This window comes from Dysidea avara, chromosome 2 (assembly GCF_963678975.1).
Source record: "Dysidea avara chromosome 2, odDysAvar1.4, whole genome shotgun sequence".
In the NCBI taxonomy this organism is placed as follows: domain Eukaryota; kingdom Metazoa; phylum Porifera; class Demospongiae; order Dictyoceratida; family Dysideidae; genus Dysidea; species Dysidea avara.
The window spans coordinates 29,515,426-29,536,805 of record NC_089273.1 but is presented as its reverse complement, the minus strand read 5'-3'; the positions used below and the strand labels follow the sequence as shown (position 1 = coordinate 29,536,805).

General features: G+C 36.3%; 1 protein-coding gene across 1 annotated transcript in view; it reads left to right on the top strand.

Moving 5' to 3' along the window:
• LOC136247038 (death domain-containing ATP nucleosidase-like) overlaps window positions 1-16,264 on the top strand; it is a 103,871-nt gene extending 87,607 nt beyond the window's left edge. Inside the window, exons 7-8 of the mRNA XM_066038637.1 lie at window positions 11,400-12,275; window positions 16,099-16,264. Of these exons, the coding sequence (XP_065894709.1) occupies window positions 11,400-12,275; window positions 16,099-16,103 (881 nt within the window). The 3' untranslated portion in view covers window positions 16,104-16,264. The remainder of the gene's footprint in view (window positions 1-11,399; window positions 12,276-16,098) is intronic.
• Window positions 16,265-21,380: the final 5,116 nt, after the last annotated feature.

The following is a 21,380-nucleotide window of genomic DNA, read 5'->3' as shown; positions in this document are numbered from 1 at the left end:
CAATCTCTGGATATGCATGTATTGCACCAACATAATATTATTGGAATACATGTGCAGTAGTTTGGTGAACTGTTAGACGAGATTTTGCCTGCCACCAGGAAAAGTATAAGAAAATTAGGAATTGTTAACTAGAGTAGGGACAATTTAGTACCATGACAAAAAGTACTGAGGCAAGTAGTGATGCACTTATACCGATACTAGTATCAATATTAGCTCTATTTTGGTGGTATCGAACTAGTATCGGTAAAGTTATAAATGTCTGATACCGACCGATATTTTGTATATATGTGACCGGATCTGCGAAAACAGGGCATAATCGCATATTTTTCGAATTCCTGGTTATTAAATATTTATAATCTACTTAGCCAAGTGTACCTACTGGCGACGTTTAAGCTTCATATGCCAATAGATTTGGGAGTTACAGCCCTACTAAGTAGCAACAGCAGAAAAATCGATTTGTACAGCAAGTATAGGGAAAATAAATTACATGCGTTTACAAAAACAGTTGTAACTTACCAATGGATTGAGGTACGGAGTTAGACTTTTCATCATTGTGTTCGCCATGGACAGGGGAATCAATTACTGGGTAAGTTTGTCCTTTACTCACCCTTCTTCACTGCATAAATAGGCTAAATTCACAAAGAAAAATCGATCGCGTACGATCACTTCGACATGACGTAAACAAACGCTCATAACGTATGTATCCTTGGGTCTACTGCAACGAAACAAAGATTTTCTTTCCAACTCCTCTTGAGCAGGCGAATAAGATGATATCCAGGTTTTTATTGTTAGTCCCTTTCTTCACTACGAAACAGGGGTAAAAAAAAACACGGAATTTTTTCAATAATACACAAGTATTTCACCCAATGTATTCAATGCTTTAAACTGTAAATTTAGGCTTGTGCGATTATGTCCCTTTTTGACAGATCCGGTCACAATTATGACATCATTTAATTGCTCTCGTAATTGCTATTCGTGATGGTGAAATCTGTAGTGCATCGAAATGGAGCTGAGCAAGAGCTGATATTAGCCATGAATTCTTTAAAAGAAGTCAGCAACTAGCATTATTAGTACAGTGGAAACAGCAGCAAGCCACGAAATAAGAAGCCATAAATAATAGTTTTGTTAACTTCATGATTGATGATTATCATGATTGTGATTATGACTAAAGTATGAGATAAGGCTGAGCCTGTACACTGGATAACCAGCAAACTGCAGTTTATTTAATTATAACAAATTTAGTAAGCTGATTTATACACTATTGTTGGATTTACAAGCTGTTTAGGCTAATGTTTGTATGCAATCTTTCAGTAATGGCATATAAATTTTGTTAGCAGTACCTCAGTTAATGCTTCAGTGTGGCAAAATATCAGTATTGGATCGGTATCGGCCATTTCCACCAAAAATGTACTTGGTATCGGATCGGTGGTGAAAAGTGGAATCAGTGCATCACTAGAAACAAGCTGGATTGGAGTAGTATGTAATGTCCAGATATTGTAAACAATAACAAGTGGATATCACTACTGTGCATTTTGATTTTAATATCTCCGTAGCACAGACTGCACAGTAGGGATATTCACTTCTTCTTTCACAGTATCTGGACATTATGTACTAATCCAATCCAGCTTGTTTCAGTACTTTAATTGCAGTGATACTACATTGTCCCTACTCTAGTTTAAAATTCCTAAAATTTCTTATGCTTTTTAAAGCCATGTTCTGTCTGTTATGTACGTACAATGTACATGTGGAGAACAGTCCTCAAAACACGCCTACATTTAATCCACTCATTTGACAGTTTTAAAACAGATCAGTCTACAACAGATTTACCGATGGGTCTGTAATTGATGAGACTGTTGCATAAAGGTGTACCGATAATCGGATCGGCTATAATATCGGCCACCAATATGGTAATTTTTACCAATATCGGTATCGGTACAGAACATCAGGAGGACCGATATCGCTACCGATATTTATACAGTAGCAATAGTTTGTACATAAACGGATTGTGCATTGGTTTTCTACATTATTCATGTGGCTCTTGCTTATTATTCACTTTGAAACAAGCGCTACGCTACGAGAAGCCATATAAATACACGCGATTCTACTGTCTGTTGCTGGAAAGCTTATCACAGTCTTTATAAATGAAGCAGTTATAGAGTACCTTGTAATAAAAATAAGGGTCACAGGATAACCAAGGAAACTTGCTGTACCAGCTTTCTCACAAACCATTAGAATGCAGAGTAATGCAGAAATATCCGTATAAGGCTTCATGGGAGTATACATAAAAATGTTTGTGGGTGCCTAATTGTCTGGATTGCACAATAGAAACCCAAGCTGTGTACCACCACAGGCAGAGTATAGCAATGAATACATGCACATGTTGTTGTAGGGTAGGTAAATGTACACTTTTAACTATAATGCAAATATCGGATCAATTATCGGTTATCGGCTTCTTTTGGTGACATCAATATCGGATATTGGTACATGCAAAAAAAAACACATCGGTACACCTCTACTGTTGCATAGAATGTACTGACGACTAAAATAATGAATGAGTACATTTTATGGGTATATTGTGATAGCTAGTACATTGAAGCTCTAATACGGCATAGTGCAAACAATGTGCTCTATTGATAGCATTATGAAAAATTACCTTTTATTTCAACCTTTTTCTACCTGAGGAATTATTTATCAATGAAAAAACAGCCAAGCTATGAAAAATGATGCAGCCTTAAAAACCCTAGGTGAGAAGTTGTGAAATCAAAAAGTGGCACCAAGAAATGGCTGCAATGATGTTAATGCAAATAAATTGTAATAATGCATATCCATTATTAATATTTATTAGTATTAACTTCAATCTGGCTATTTCTTGGCTGCCACCTTTGATTTCACAACTTTTTTGACCCAGGATTTCAAGGCCACACCATTTTTTTCACAGCTTGGCTGTTTTTGTGTGGATTTCACTTCTTTTTGTACTTTATAACACCCCAAAACCAGCCTATGGCTGACCTTGGGGTTTGTTTTTATATACTTACAATAATTTTATACTGACACAATGATGATTACTGAACAAATGTATTGTCAGTTTAGTTTAATATTTAGTAATATTATTGTAATACTCTAATAGAGTGTACATTTTTTGAGGACTTCTAATAGAACATACATAGAACTATCTAAGACTTACATTTACTTCAATATTTGGTAATAGTGTTGTACTACGTAGCTACTCTAATAGAGTGCACATTTTGAGGTTTTTAATAGAGCATACATAAAATATATTCTGGAACAATGTATGTAGTACTTATATTGATAAAGGTATCGCTCCCTTTTAAAATTGTTTCATGATTATTACATCAGCGGGAGTATACCTCTCAGCCTTATTTTTCAGTTTGGCCGTGCACATTTTTATGAAACCAGATGTCCTGTCCATCATATTACTACAATTCGTCCAAACAAAACATTCAGTCAGAAACACTTTCAACATTGGACATCTTCATGGTGGAATTCTCTTCCTGAAAACTTGTTTCAGGACATCTCTGAGTTTCATGGCAGCCTCTTCATTCATTATTTAATTTCAGCAGTTGTTATTTGTATTTTGTGTTGTTCAGTTACTTGCAATTGTTTCTTTTGTAAGGTTGTTGTGTTGTTTGTTTTTGTGTATGTTGTATAGCTAGCTACAATTTTCTCTGTTGTATTGTTTTGTGTATACTCCAGTACGGAGGAACGGCCAATGGCAAAGTATTTGGAGATTAATCATTCAATCAATCAATGTGCCAATATGTATCTTTCTTCCTAGTCAACTGTTAAAAAGTTCCTACTTTACCCATAGCATGCTTTCATTGTAGTGGTCAAAAAAACATGCCTACAAATGGCTTGTTGTGGTTTTGTAAATCGGTTTGTACAATTGGGCCAACAAAGTTTCCTATGGATCTTGTGCTGCAACTTTCCCCATTTGTTTTATACAGTAGTATATGTGACCGGATTTGCGAAAATGTACCTTTTCCACACATTTTACATGTCAGCAAACGAAACATTGTAACCTTTGACTCCTTACACCAATTAAGCTGATTTTTATATATAAACTATAACCAGATACTGTGGCTTGTCTCACGGAAATTTCAGACAGTTATATGCCATGATAAAGAAGTTATGAAATTTCAAAGTTCAAAAATTGGGTCAAAATTTGTGTGTGAAAAAGGTACTTTTTCGCAAATCCGGTCACATATAGTGATTGATCCCGATTTTAAAAACATAGGCAACTAACCCTCTAATAAACATAGCATATTAAAAGTATTAATTTAAAAATGAAGTAGGGATCCAAGCACTAAAAAGAAGTGAAACGAGATGAATGATGGTATATATTACAACGTAGCTCGATAGGAAAATCCCTAAATTGACATGTTATAACAATCATTTTGTTTAATGCCAAAGTAGGGATTTTCCCTCTGTAATACCATCATTCATCTCTTGCTTTACTACTTTTTATTGCTTGGACTCCTACTTTACTTTTATGGTTTAGTAATATTTAATATACATACATCCTAATTTGTTTGTTTGGCCACATACTTCGATAAGTGTGTGGCATCAAAATATGCGGCTGAAGGAAAGCGTTGATAGGGAAAATTAATATCTAAATTTGGTTTCATTGTATGGAAAAGGAAGTAGACTAGGCTGATTGGATATAAAAGGAAAGACAAGGCGCAGAGGGCACACACTCGTCAGAATCCCAAAAGACACATCCCACTGATGAATTTGTTGTTATGGCATAAAATGGTGGCTGTGCACTGCTTCATTTGGCCTCCAGCCTTGTGACTGTAGTCTGCTGGCAGACAGGGAGGCAGATGAATATTCAAGTTTCAGTGATTTTTCTTTTAAATTCTATATCCTTCCATCTGGAAGTGCTTTCTTGTTTTTGATGTTGCATTTGATGTTAGATAGACTAATATTGTTTGATAAAGGTGATTTTGTCACATCAGATGTTTTTAGGATGGTTTTAAAAAGCAGCATTTTGGGAGGCATGTGTCATTTTTTGGGAGGGATACCTACTTAAACAGTACTACTGTACTGTTTGATACATACATTACTATGTTGCAATGTATAATTTTAGTATATGTCCTTACAATTGTGCAATTTTTTTTAAGTTCACTCCATTAAGCCTACTACCATACATGTTAATCAGGACAGTGTTATCATCAAAATAGTTTCACCCTTACTGCATCAACGAAAATTAAAGTGACAAATTTTTGCACCCATGAGGGAATATGGCTAAGGCATGTTATGGTAAATCCTCCAACACAATGAAAATTCATGAATCACAAGTGTCAGGTTCTCATCACCAAGGCATCACTTTCATACCGCAATCGACCAATCCAGTTGATCTAAATTACAGGGTAGCTATTGAGCTATAACAAGTGTAGATGTAGTGGCTATATTTTAAAAATAAACGTGACCTTTGGCATTAGCATTATTAGTTTTTTTCTGCCTCTATGTTTTAAATTCATTGTAATATATTTTCATCATTAGTCAAAATGACAAAATATGTTATGGCAACAACAAATATTTTCAATGCTGAAATTTTCCCAATTTATGGTAACTTCACCAGCAAAGGAATGGTCAACCAGAGTTTCAGCTCCAGAAGCCATGAACTTTCGAAGTTACGGCAATTCAAAGTGGCAAATTGATTTATGGAAAATAAACTACAGGCGCTTTATAATTAAATGGCCATAACTTACGAATGCAGTCATCTACCGGGATGCAACTTACATCATTGGGTTCTCTATGAATATGCCAATTGGTTAAGTTATGTCTTCCTGGCCTTTCCTGTGACCAGGGTGAAGGTGAAAACATGAGAAAAATGATTGTGAACCGCTCGTCAAACAAGAGGCAAACTAGCACCCATATTTTGGGAGTACTGACACAAAACGAAGATTTTCAAACTCCTCCTGCTTTGGGGATCATGATGCTATCAAGGACTTTGTTGTTATCACCTTACTTCATTGTGATACAAGCGCTCAAAAAATTACAGATATTTTTGATTTCGTAAATATTTACCTATTGCGCTTATTGCATTCTACTGTAAAATTAGGCTTGTGTTAACATGTGGGATTCTTGCAGATCCGTTCACATCTATAAGAACTCATCAATTTTACTTGCAGTATAATACAATATTCTCTTGGAGACATTTCTCAAACACTGCTAAGAAAGATTATGCTACTTAATAGAGCATTTGCCTATCCTAATAGAGCAGTCAACTCAAAATATAAAGTGACTGCTCTATTAGAGTATCTTGCATTTCAGGATTCACTCCAGGAAATTTTATCTCATAGATAAGTACAAAGGTTATATGTATTTGTGTGCATCATCATTCTGTGTTGCTGTCAGTATCTGCATGCTATTGAACTCAGTATGGCCACTGCTACAACTGGCATTCCCATGCTGCCAAACACTGGCCCATTGAACAGCTCTTCATTGTACCTTTTCTAACTTGTGAAAATGTCATTGTTGTAGTACAGAGTTCAAAGTGGGACAGCATATTCTTTGTTGGGATTAATGTTAAAATTAGCTGTTGTCTTAGTGACAGGTGGGTAGTTGTTCAGGTTTCGGATATCCAATTGGCTGCTTCAGTTTTATCAGGAGTTCCACAAGGATCCATTTTGGATTTGTTTTGTATATAAATGACGTTACATCTTTCATTAAATCTTTTTCTTTAAAGCTACTTATTGACAATATTCCATCAATGCAAATGTTTTGTCAGTTGAATCTTCAAGAGGATTTATCTCGCATCTATATATGACTGGTCTGTTCAGTGGCAACTGACTTTAAACCCTTGCAATTGTGAGGCTATAACTATCAATAAATATTATCTAGATAAAAGAAAATGGAATTTGAAAAATGCTCATACTGCAGATCCAGTCACAAATTATTGCATATGTTCGCAGTGTTTGATAGATGTCTCCAAGAGAACTTTATGTTATACTGCAAGTAAAATTTATGAGTTCTATAAATTATTGCAGTAAATTGTCCTGTTATTCCAGCTAATTTTAACACATATTTTCCCAAAATCATTCTGGCATATTCTACAGGTCCTACTGCTGCTGTGATATAAATATACCTTAGCTATAAACTAGCATGGCTAAAGTTTTGATTAAATTTTCAGTTCAGGTAATGATCACTTTCTATTGTAATGATCCATTATTGTAGTTCATAAAATTAAGTTTTTTTTGTAACATTAATGAGCTCCTATATCACCATGTAAAAGGAAGAAAGATGCCAGCAGACATATGAGGCTATAACTGAATAACAAACACGTGCTCCAATACCAATCATTACTGAGATATGTAGCCATTTTGCATATCAAACAGTATGGTAGTACTGTTTAAGTAGGGATCCCTTCAAACATTTTGCATGCCACCCAAATTTCTGCCTTCAAAAATCATTTTAGAGGCATTTCACGCAATGAAAATCACCTTTATGGAATAGTGCTAGTCAGCATTAAATACAACAAAATACTTACAGGTGACCAGATATAGAATTTTTTAAAAATCGACAAAACTTGAATTTTAGTCTCACTGACTGCCTGCCTCACTGGCCACAGTCGCAAGGCTAGAGGTAAACAAAGCAACGCACAGTCACAATTTTATACCACAATAACACACCCACCAGTGGGATGTGCCTTTTTGGGTTCCGAAGAGTGTAAGCCCTCTGTGCTTTGTCTTTTCTTTTATCTTCAATCAGGCTGCTATATTTCTTCATCTATATAACAAAACCATACTGAGGCATTAATTTTCCGTATCAACGCTTCTTTGAGCACATAAGATGCCACAGAACTATTTCAGAGCTTGATTTCAGAAGTGCTTCAGTCTAGGCGCTACTATAAGAGGTACCTTGCTAAATATCTACAACTTCATGATTGGGATCCAGCTCGCGATAGGTTTGCGACCATGCCCACCAAATAAAGATCTATGTGGACTAGCAAGAGTAAAGAGACCTGACCTATTAATAATCTATCTATTTACTTAACAATAAACAAGATCACCTCACTCCTTATTGGTCTAGCTAGCTTCACACCCCTTGGCTGACTCGATATACTCTAATACAACAGTCACTCTAATAACCTGTTGCTATCGATGTTTAATGTGGCAATGCTACATCTGTAATGGCAACGATTCCATCGACACAGGATTTGGCAGAGTTTTCCTCTCTTCCCACAGTTTGAGCATGAAGACTTTCTTTTTCTTTTATTTATTGAAATGCTGTATTGTATGTAAACTTGTCATATGTGACTGTCTCTGGGAAAACCGGTCTTATCGCCCATTTAAAAGTATCGAGAAACGTCGGTTTTAAATATTCTGTGTGTTGTAGCTGGCCAATGGTGGTAGCTATGCATACCAAATTTTCACACGTTTCACAACAATTTCTTACCTTCCTGATCATCCACTGAAGAAGTAGCCAACAGCTAAGTTTCCTGCCATTTTAGATAGTTTTTAAACCGAGGTTGTCTGTATCAGGCGAGCTCCAGAAGGGTGGGAGGCGGGGGCCCTGGAAGGCGGGCAAGATGGTGTTCAAAAATTGAAAAGAGACGTGCTGGGATGAATTAGGCCAAGTTATAGGCCATTCAGGGCTCAGAACTGGCTAAAATGAAAGGAACTTTACAGCACAGGTCATTGTCCAACACTACAGAGCTGTACAGCCACACACAGCCATCTCCTGGTTGGCCAGGGCTCCATCAAGACCCCAGATCACTCGTACGGCTTGCCACTGTGCTCTAGAAAAGCAACCAGCAAAAGCAGACCACTTTACTCTGGTCGACTGTGGCAGTGAAACTTGATAGTGCATTCATTAAGCTTTGTGTTTGTGTGAAAAAATCTAACTTCCTGTCTTGGGCGATAAGAACGGTTTTCGTAGATCCAGTCACATATATTTGTGTGTTTGTGCTCTAAACTCTCTAATACAACAGTCATGCTTGATAGAACAGTTACAAGTTACATTGTTCTGATAGACATAGCTATTGTTATAAGAAAAAGACGCAAGCACAATTAGCTACATTATTGTTCTAAAGGAGACAGGTGCATGCCCCTCAGCAACAGCATACAAGGTTGACAGCTGAAGGCACACAGGGACGCTTGTATCTAGAACGCGATCCCCTGATACATATTACTGAAGACTGCAGCAAGGAGAACCGCAAACTACAATAAAGCCTGTCCATAACCACAGAATATGGGGAACCCACTTCTCACTGAGAAAATGGGCAAGATGTTTATAAGTGATGGTATCTGCCTTCCCTATACCTACAGATGTGGAAAATACAAGTGGACTAATACACGTTACATTGTAGCTAGCTGTGTCACAACAACAAAAAACTAAACAAACTAGTATTTAAAAAAATAATTTTAAAATGAAGTAGAGATCTATGCAATAAAAGGTAGTGAAACAAGAGATGAATGTTCAATGCCAAAGTAGGGACTTTCCACTGAGTTATGCTGTAACACCATCATTAGCTATTATTATTTTGTTCAATGCCAAAGTATCACTGAGTTATGCTGTAACACCATCATTCATCTCTTGTTTCACTACTTTTTGTTGCATAGGTCCCTTTAGATTAACAATTTTCTAAGATACTACTTTGATTATGTTCAAACTGTTGCACAGCCCTTCACACTACACTGAAATATCAAACATGTATCCTTAGTCCAGGCAAAGTTGATTCACAATTTATCATCAGGGATATTAAAGTCATGAAGGCGGGAGGTATTTTTTCATATTTCATGAAAATACATGGTACAACATTAAAGGCATTTTTGAAAACAGTTGCAACTTGATTGAGCTTTTGCCTACCTCATGCACCAACACAGTCCAACACCACAAATTTTATATGCCAACCAAATATAGTACACACACTTTGTTATTCGTACTATTAACAATTGAATTAATACGTAATTGCTCTTGTACTGTGTAGACTGAATTTAATGCCGAACATGAAATACAGTGTACAATTCCTTAAAATTCATTGAAGGTGCTACAGCTACAGTGACAGATTTAGGTAGGTTTCAAGGTTTCCATGGAAACCCACTTTTGAAAAAATAATTATGCAACAGTCGAGTATTTTAATTAATTATTGTGGTGTGTTCCTATACTAAGCGATGTGCATGCTCGGCACTCCGTAAATAGACTCCATAAATATTTATTTTACTAATATTTCTGGGGGGAGCATGCCCCCACACTTCCCTAGTACATGCATGATTTGCATGCATGGTGAAGCACACTCACCTATGTCAGTGTACATGTCCACATTCTAAACTGGAAACCCCCTTTATAAATTCCTAGATCTGCCACTGAGATAACATCTTTTCAAACATACTTTCTGTAACAACTTTAAATAGGCTGTAGGACCAGGTGTCCTACAGACCTTCAGCACTTGTGCTGTAAAGCCTTAATAAATAAATAAATAAATAATAATAAACAGATACAACAGTCATCATTCTGTTTGTTTCACACACAAAGACTAGGCGAGGAAGAGGCACCTTTAGGGTAGCTAGACTTATCCAGGGGATGACATGCCCTGAGCTTAACTTGAAGCTTGCCAATCAAGGGGTCTAGGGAATACCTCCAGTCCTTCAGGAATTTTGAAAATTATACCCTCTGAGATTGAATGTGTTAGTGATTTTAGCAGATTATTGGTATAACGTTTCTGCATTACGGTGATTGCTCTATTAGGGTATCTCATTAATTAGGTAATTTATACTAAAGTATACAGTTGACAGTCTGAGGGAATGCCCCCTTCCTGCAAGAATTTTTGATAATGGACTCTCCAAACTTGAATTCAAGTGTGATTCCAGCAGTACAGTCAACATTAATATTTGCTGACAGTGTGACTGTTCTATTAGATTATATTAACCTTGATGCGTGTTCAATGACAACTGGAGATAATCTAAGAGTGACTAAGTCTCTCCATAATCTCTTTGACAGGGGCTACAGTCCTCCCTTCTCTGTGCCCCTGACAGAGACATTACAGTTTTTGCTACGTCTACAAAACTTGTTCAGGAACAGGAGCAACGACTATCATGTACTTATGAATTTTTGCTCAATACTTAAATCCCATGTGAGCGGTGACGATAAGCTGTGCACCATCTTGGCTTGGCCTTAGCTTTTTTGGGGCTATGTTAGTCTGGAGGCATTAGTTTAGTCATTCAGTCACTAAAATATAAGGCTAAAATAATTCTGTTGTAGTTAAAAGTGTTTTGGATCTTGACTGAAGGTACTTTACCTATAACTGATACTGTCATAAAGAGGCTGGTTTCTGGTTCTAGTGGGAAGATGTAAACCTTCATGATCTCTACTATACAGCACTACTATACTGTATAATGCATACATACAAACCCTATATGTGTATTTTTTTGCAGAACCGTTATATGATGAAAAAGATTTGAACAAAATGTATGAAGATGCCAAAAAATTTCAGCCAAAAGAGCTTAAAAAATTTGAAAATCTAGAGATGAAGGAAAAAGAGATGGTTGCAAAAGTGCAGGCGATGATAGTTGTGGTTAATGACTTTGAAGATCGTGCCATCAAATGCCACCTAAAACCACCAGATGGTAGTGATGTGATATTAGAGGTTCTGTGTACAAAAAGTGATGGTCCTGATCCTAGAAAACAAAAATTTTTTATTGGAATATTTGGAAAATGTCCGGTAGCTGTCACCAGAGTTGCACAAGGGCGTGGAAGAGATGCTGCAATGCATGCTGATAGAGATGTCTTTCCAAATATGCAGGTTTTTGTAGCTCTTGGTGTTGCAGCTGGCTTTGCTGAAAATAAAGTTAGGCTTGGTGATGTGTTGATTTCAGAAAGAATTCATGACTGTTCAATTGTGAAATCAAAGGAGGGAGATATTATTCCACGAGGTGAAGTGTTAAATGCACATGAACCCGTATTAAATTTTTTGAAAGATAATCATGATTGGAAATTTCCATGTACAAAGGATGAAATGCGGCATTCATCTGCTATTGTTGGTCCGATTCTAAGCAAACCTGAGCTTTTAGATGATCCAAAGAAAAGGGAGCAGTATATTCAAGCTCACTGCAAAGAAGCTAAAGGGTTTGAAATGGAAGGCTTTGGTCTCATGGGGTATGACAAAATTGGATGTATCATAGTTAAGGGCGTATGTGATTATGCTGGAAAGAAGGCAAAGAAATGGCAGCCTACTGCTGCTTTGGCTGCAAATGATTGTCTCTTGAAAGTGCTTGAGAAAAATGATTTAAGTGCATTTCTCAATGATCAAGGTATGTATGTGTTACTTTTAACAGTAAAACATAGTATTTACAACAAACAATCTTAGTGGTATTGATATGTATATCCATTTAAAATGTATGTATGCAACATTTGCTTGCATGTGTCAAGGATTTGGTGTTGAATTTGATTTATTATTAATATGTAAACTGCATTACAAATGCCATCTGGTTCAAAGGCATCAAAGAATTAATACATTAATTAAGAAGACTACTACGTACAGCATTATTATTAAAAATCAATAACAGTTACAATTTTGCTCTCATTGGGAAGCAGTACATAAGCTGAACTGAATGGCATCATTATCAGTATACCATGTGTTTGTTTATGCAAAATTGACTACCAACATATTAGCTAACCACCAAGACAGTAATATTGTTCTTGGACACAATTCTCCATAATAGACAATATAAGCCTTAGCTCTTTCATAATTTTCATTTAACAAGTGGGTGCTATTTACCTGCACACGCCCCGTACTGAACAGTTTATATATCATACCCATTTGGCTTTATCTAATTTGTAAACAGTCCACTTTCAGGCCTGCAGCCCTTTGTGATTACAAATCAGATGAAAGCTTCAACTGTTACTTGTAAAACAGTGACTCTGATTGATAATCATATGGTCAGTGTTGTACAAGTAATAACTAGTGTTAGTAATAGTAGATAGTCAGTGATGCATGAGGTAAATTACTCATTTACAAGCATAAAAAGTTTAATCTGAGTTGAGGATCTTCACTTAAAGGGGAGTCTTGTATATAGACAAGTTTAGTTGGAAGGCATGCGTGGTAATTTTACACAGTCTAAGAAATAAACATTCACCATTTTTGTTGGGCAAAAACATGAAGCTTGACAAAGGTTCAAAATTTTCCTTCCCGCTGTTGTGCTGTTGGATACCTGCAATAAGGAATTGAGAAATGTGGAATTAAAGTATATTTGCATGGTTTCTCCAAAGGTATAGTAGAAATCTGAGGCAGATTTGAGCCCATATAAAACAAGTCACCCTGCAGATAGTTCAGCTACATTACAAGTTATCCTGTAGAAAGCTTAGTTACAACAACAAGTAAGTTGTGGAGACTTCAACTTTGTTACAAATCACTCTATCGACAGAGGTCAGGTGCATACATAACAAGTCATCCCATAGAGAAAGTCGTCTTGTAACAAATTCATTTACCTTGCAAGTCATCCTGAAGAGCATTCAGTTACAGTAAGATGCAAGTCGTCCTGTAGAAAGCTCAGCTACATTAAAACTCTCCCTAAAGAGAATTCACCTACAAACAAGACATTCTGTAGATAGTTTGACTAGGTTACAACTCACCCTGTACAGAATTCAGTTAAGTCAAAAGTCTCTCTGCATTGAGCTACATAACACGATACACTCTACAGAGTTCAGCTACAGTTCAAGTCACCTCGTAGAGAGTTTAGTTATGTTACTAGTCATCCTGTAAAAAATTCATTTATGTTCAAAATCACCTTGTGGAGACAATTTAAGCCACCCTGTAAAGAGTTCAGCTACATGTATAGTACAATGTAAGTATCTCTGTATAGTGAGTTCAGCTACATACATTAAGTCCCCTGTTTAGAGTTCAGGTCACTGTATGGAACATCCAGCTACTTAACCAGCAACACTGTAGTGCATTCAATTACATACAGTGTACATAACTATTTCATTTCTGTGATCTTCACACTTTATTTTTTCGTAGATATTAGCAACACAATCATACAGTATATATGATGTACATGAAGATTGGGTTTTTCTGGCCAAAATATCACTGTTAAACCAGCTAAATATAAATAATACCTTCATTACACATTGGTATTAGGTATAGCCGAGCCCAAAAGTGCCTTCAGTGCAATCGAATGCTTGCATTAGATTGCTATGAAATTTTAGTTTAACAGAATTTTCTGTTTACTGACTGACTGCCTGACTGACTTGCTAATGCCTTCATACAAGCATAACTTGATAATGGCTAAAGCTATATATGGGCCTGCTGTTTAATGTTGCTGCAGCCCAAGAGATGCTGTTTGGCATACCACTGTTCATACAATACAGACTGAATTAGACATTAAATGTCCAGTAGTATATTTGTAGGCGTAGGTGAGCTCCCTTCTTTTCTTTTCTATGATTAATGCTACATTTAAAATTCCAAATTTTAATAGGTAAATCAAAACATGCATACAGACTACAATTAAAGTTCTTCAGTCATACTAATTGCTGTAGTAAGATAAAGACAACTAAAAACAAAGCCCCATAGCCAGCTATAGGAAGGCTTAGGCTTGTGCCAATTATACTGGCATAATTTTGAGTATAATTGGCTAGCAAAAGCACCAAGCATTATGCCAGCAAAGTAGGACAATTTTCAAAATTTGAATTAAGCTGCACAATGTGCATGCCAAAATGCAGCAAAATAATCATGAACACAATAATTATACCTTAATACTGCTCCGCACATCAAGAAAATGTGTACTACTATTATTTCTTGGCTGATTATTTACACTTCATGGAAAATCAAGATATTCTGATTACTCACTCTAATATAGCAGTCACGAAAGTCTGATATACTCTAATAAAACAGCCAACTCTAGAGTACTGTATTTTTCAGGTTTCAAAACATAAACGTGATCCCTGGAGTGTGAGCACGTGAATAATTACATGCTAGAGAAGGTGGATAACATCTTAAAGTCTATTCCTGGTGGAGAAGAAGTTATTTAGAAGTTTGTATGGTGTTCCTGCACCTGAAAAACACGCTAGCTATTCTGGCAAAATTCAAATAATTGCATGTGAATGTATGCACGTGATCCTTTTCCAATTTGTGCTTTCGCAAGAAACCTGAAAAACGCGGTATATAATCTTGATTTTGAAAGCATAAGTTTGAGTATAATAGGATTAATTTTGTGCACTGCTCAAAAGCAACAGTATGAAAGCATCAACAGCAACAGTTTGTTTACAATTTTCAAAGCACAATTGGCTCAAGCCTAGGCAGGCTTTGGGGCATGAAATAACAAAAAGAAGTGGTGTCTATTCCAAAGCAGCCAAGCTGTAAAAAACGTGAAACCCTCAAAAAAGGCAAAGTGAAGGTGGTGACAAAGAATTGGCTACAATTATGTCATTTTTATGATCACACTTGTTATTAAAAATCATTGGTTCATAGCTGTTATGGCAAACCACTGTAAGTGCTGAATGTAATAAATTGTTTTGATACAAATCCACAGGTACATAGGTACATTTCCTATGTAGCATGATGCACATTTTTTTAAGCATGAGGAAGATAACAGTGGATAAAGATCGAAACAATTGGGCACAAAATTAATATGCATAATTGGAGTATAACCCTTAGTTTCCCAAGTATTGTGCATTTGCTTTACACTACTCGTCTACTCCCCTGTTACTTTACTTTCTACAAAAAACCATTTCATATGAATGTAAAAATGTATGGAAAAATAGATGCTGGGAGATTAAGGATAATACAGAAATTTTGGGAGAATTGTTCAAAAGTGTGTTAAAAGCATAGGTAGGCTCAGGCCTAATTGCAACATGTCTCAATGTCTTACCATGCATGTATGTAAAATTCTTTCAAATTCTATAGTCACAGTTACTATGTATAGCTGTTACTATAATAACTGAATAACAGACTACAGTGCATTTTAATTAGATAGTGGTTGTAAAATAAAATAAACTCATTGAATGAAGTTATGAAATATTTAAATATCATGTCTGTGAGTGCTATAGGTATATGTTACATGTCAATTGTACTTTGTATAGCTATATGTATTTAGTTAATAAATGTCATTCATTAAATGTTTTGTGTATCCACTACAGCTTGATCCAGCAATGTGCTGAATGCTTTTTGGAACTTTTTGCTGTAATAGTTGCATATATACCTAGTTGCATAATATTCCGTAGCTTGCTATTTTAGTTAGACTGTAGTACTGTTTGTAGGAACTCTAGGCCATGCATATTATTTTTGACAGATTACGAAAACTTAGTGTGTGGAAATGTGAAACTATGCATTATGTAGTCACTATATTTTTCCTTGTTATAGCCATTTGTGAGTTTTGCTAGAAGAAAAGCAAAGAATTATTCTGATCAGATACATACATACTGACATACATACATCTACCGAAAAGTCATGTTATTTCAGTAATACATTTAGACTTGTTACTAAGCCTGCAAAAGAGGACATGTAGAAACAAAATTTATTTAATATATAATCCTTAAAGGACAGTTTCTATGGTTCCTATAGACCTCTACCAATACTGTGAAAAAAGGACAATTCTCCTTATACCAGCAAAATCAGCTGGTCCCAAAATGTCCATTATTAAAACTAACTCTTTAGGTAGCTTATAATACTAGTTATATAATTATAGTATGTAAATATTCTATTCCAGAACTAAGATACGACCATGCAACTTAGTAGGAATAGTTTTTAGGATAATTATCTGGTAGGTGAATATTATACTATAAAAGTAAGTTTAATATCATTTTAAATCTCTTCTTACAGAGCAACATATCCAAAATCCTAACTTAGGGGATTTTCTTTATAGCTAGCTATCATGTAAAATTCCCAGGTTTTTTTTTTAATTTGCTTACAGTGTATGTAAAATATATAGAACTGTACAGTAGCAGCCATCAAGAATTTGTATAGGCAATCTCACACATATGAGTGCAGTTAGGGAATCATACAAGTAGCTATAGCTAACAGTCAAAATTGTATCAGGAAAGCAGAGAGCAATAATTATTTAAGTTTTTATGCGACTACTTGAATTGGTGACTAAAATTATTTGTTAATTGCTTGAAAATGTGTGTGATTGCCTGCCAGTCTATTGCTTACAATTTATTAGCTACACTTCCTGGTGATCAAACTTGTCATACATTTAATTGTAAGTGCTAGATTGAAATAATTAACAGATTGATTGGGTATAGAATGAATTATCAAAATTAACACAGTAACAGTGGAACTTCTTTTAACAAACTCCCTGAATTAAGGACACAATAGAAAAAACCTCCACAATAAGGACAAACGTTTTGGTACCAACAGGTTACAGGTCAGGTCAATACATTTTTATCTCTGAAAGAGGAAAACCTCTATAATATATATTACAGCAAAAAGCCAATTCTGGGTCCCATAATGTTTGTAATATAGAGAGGTTCCACTGCAATTACAGGTATTATCAAGCAATATGATTTTCAAACAGCTGCAATAAACAATGCCCAATTTTTATAATAATTATAGCTACCTGTGTTCATTAGCTATCAATGATCAAAATGGTTTCAACATTTTTGATGTAGAGGGAGTACGAACCTTATATAAATTACCATTTTTTGGCAGCATTAGCTATTGAGTGACTGGATTCCTTGTTATTTAGCCATACATTATGATGTCCATCAGTAGATTTTATGGTTTTCATGCACAATACAAGTACAGAAACTGGCCTAAAACGCTTAACTGTACTGTTAAGTTGATATTTCCACTGGCATGCTGTATTCTTACATTAGTAGAGCAGCTTAGCTAGCAAAAATGAGCAAATTGTGCACTTTTTACAGAAAGTATGAAACTTTGCACATAGTACCTACCTACCATGAAGTGTATTTTGAGATGTAGAGCCATCGGCCATCGCAGATTTGAGCTTTGGTATCCTCTACAGCTCATTTTATGCTCAAAAATAGTGACCTCTGTCTATATATCACCCATACAACACTCAATTTGTTCAGACTAGGTGCCAAATTGAAGATCTATATCCAAGAAACAAGTTGATACTTGTTGCAAGCTCATAGCATATTCCATTTCAAAGTTATGGTTTTTACCAGCAGCAAATTCATATAAATCCAACCGCTAACGCAATTACACTCTTCATCTACATTCTTGCTTGCCACTCAATTTTTGTATATTTTGTTAGCTCACCATGAGTACTGCAGGTTGTATATACAACCAAAAGTGGAGCGAGATATCTAGGGGTGGGGTATGTACGTATACCCTCGCTCCTCTCTTGTGGTACGTAGCTAAATAATTATATGTATGTTGCTCTATGAACACTTTTAACTACAATGGGGGTTCTGTAATAGTTAATTTGGGGGGGGGGGGCTTTATTTACCCCCCCCCCCCCTTTTACCCACTTTTACAAATGAACTCCTTAATCTATAAATCAAAATCTCAGTGAATACGTCAACAACAACTGTAATATTGAATGAAATACATGACATGTGTATTTTCCTAGTACAACAGCCCAGAACTGTACCTGAGAATACAAGCATGAGATTATTTCTCATCATTCTCAGGTACTGTAGGTCATTCGCAGGTACTTTAGAGGTTGTACCTGAGAATTAATGCACCTGTGGGAATCTAAAATATCCTGGGTGCATGGCATGCCCCTTTAGATGCCATGTGTGTAAACTAGCTATGAACACAAAGATCTTTATACCATCATCCCCCAATATATACTCTCATTGTGACTCCCCTTTAGTTATTTCCTAGATGAAGGTCTGACTGATAATACTGTTTCTAAAACCTGTATGCTAAATTTTTATTGCTGTAAAGATTTGGAAAATACTTTTTTTGAAGTTGTTAGCTTTTTAGCTAAACTTGTAAACATGGAACACGTTTTGCTATATGGAACCAAAATTATTTGTGAAACACAAATTGTCCAGTTGCATTACTTACATGGTTATGCCCTCAGACTCCAGTCATTCCACCACATCTTGGGGGAGTGTCTCTCTAAAGGCAAATATTTATATATTTAAGGGGATACAAGATGTAGGTATAGTTCAGGACCATAATCTCCCTATAGTCAGTTCATAAAAGTAACTATCAATACAGTATGTTAGATACATAAAAGGCTTTTAAGGCTTTTCAGCAGACGTGACTGATATTTAGTAGCATGTATAATTTTAGAGTTTTATGCATTAAAATATTATACAGAATCAAATTTGAGTTTAAGCTGATGATAAAACTAGCTACATAAATTATGACGTTTGTTGATTTATCTCAGAGTATCGTATGCCTCACTTCTGGTATCTCTCCATGTTTTGGTTGTATATGTAGCTTGCAGTGCTCATGGTTAGAATAAAAAGAAACAATTAAATGGCAAACAAAGAATGTAGATTAAGGGTGTAATTTCGTGGGGGGTTGACTTTATTATGAATTTGCTGCTGGTAAAAATTACCATAACTTTGAAATGGAATATGCTATGAACTTGCAACAAGTATCAACTTGTTTCTTGGATAAAGATCTTCAATTTGGCCCCTAGTTTGAACAAATTGAGTGTTGTATGGACGTCTTGGACGATATATAGATAAATTTCACCATTTTTGAGCATAAAACGAATTGTAGAGGACACCAAAGGTCAAATCTGCAATGGCTCCATATCTCAAAACGAAGTTGCTATTGTTCTGGCAGCCGGAAGTATTTTGTCAGGGGTATTGTTCTGGCAGTCCACTAGATTTCTCCCTATCAAACACACTATAGTTGGGAACGTGTCTAGTAGGTTGCCCCAAGCATTCAACTTTAGGGAACGCATCTAGTAGGTTGCCCCGAGTATTCAACTTTTTTTATGGGATGCGAAAAGTAGTTTTAGTGTTAGGGGTAGGGTCGGGTTCAGCTTTTGTTTCTTCTTTAATATATGTATATTATATAGAAGTTAGCCACTCCACTCGGAGACATATAAGGTAGAAACTAAGGTACTTGGATTTAGGTAGCTGGGAGCCACGTAGCACAATGTTAGGACCTAGGGCTCAAGCACTGGAGGTCCCGGGTTCGTTTCTTGCTCGAGACATTTTGTTTTTCTTTTTTTTTTTAAGTTTGAGGACCTTGTTTTATTTCTATTCACGTGACTGCTGGAGTAATAGCAACGGCCATGTAAGACAGGCAGCCATGCAGAACAATAGTTAATTAACACTAGAAAGTAGTGATAGGATAGGTCTCTTTTAGAATTGTAAATGTTGTAGTGCTGTGTCTGCTCATTGCTGTTATAATCACTGATATAATATCTCTTACTACAATTACGAGTGCAAGCTACCTCACACTGGCGTAGTCGGCAGGATAGCTACCGTTCGAGGGATTTAGAGATACTCAATAGTGACACTACATTGACTTTATTATAGCCAGTCACCTAAACGTCATGGTACCGTGGCAAGTCTCATTTAACGGTACCCGTAAAGGTCGAGTACCTGTCGCGTTTGTTCAACCTTTGTCTGCCGTTCCTTTTTCAGATGCAGCATGGTCAGTCACGTGATGAGGATGGTAACGCAGGAGTCAATATGAACAGACCGAACATGGCCCGTCCACTGATTTTCCCTGATAAATTCAGCAGCGAAGAGGACTTCAGTGAGTGGATTGCACATTTTAATAGTGTATCTATGGTTATTGGGTGGAGCGATGACGACAGATACAAGTGGTTGAATGTGCACGTGACTGGGAAAGCTCGCGTGACACTCGTTATTATTACAGCAGCATATAACGCAACCAAGTTACGTTCAAGCGATAGAGGCGTTACGGCTAAGGTTTGATCTGCCTTGCAAAAAGGAATTGTTTAAGGTCGACTTGCAGCGCCGGCTGAAGCGAGCAGGCGAAAGCTGGGTTGACTATGGAGATGCCATATCGTCGCTAGTTGATAAGGCTTACCCTGACTTCGAAAGAGAGGCGAAGGACGTATTGGCCCTTAACAAGTTTCTAGGTGAGTTAAAAGATCCGCAAATAGCATTGGCAGTGAAACAACTTCGGCCAACAACAGTTGCAGAGGCTGTGCAGGCTACTGTCGAGTTTGAATCTTTCCTGGCAGTAACTAACCTGAGTGGTGTACCAGATGCAGTGCAATCAGTGACTGAGCTAAGACTAAAAAGTTCCACTATTATGAATGAACAGATAACCAATGTGATTGACAAGCTAATTAGCCGAATTGATGCCTTGGAACATCTGCTTGATCGGAACAAACTGGTAGAGAGTACCACAGAAATCCACTGTGAATGTCAAAGGCGAAGTTCTAGAGGAAGTATTGAGAACCAGGTCAGCCAGGCGATATCCAAAGATGTTGACCGAGTGAACACAAATGAAGTACAAGAGGTCAACACTATCACCGTGGGAAGTGTATCCAATTACTCAATAAGTG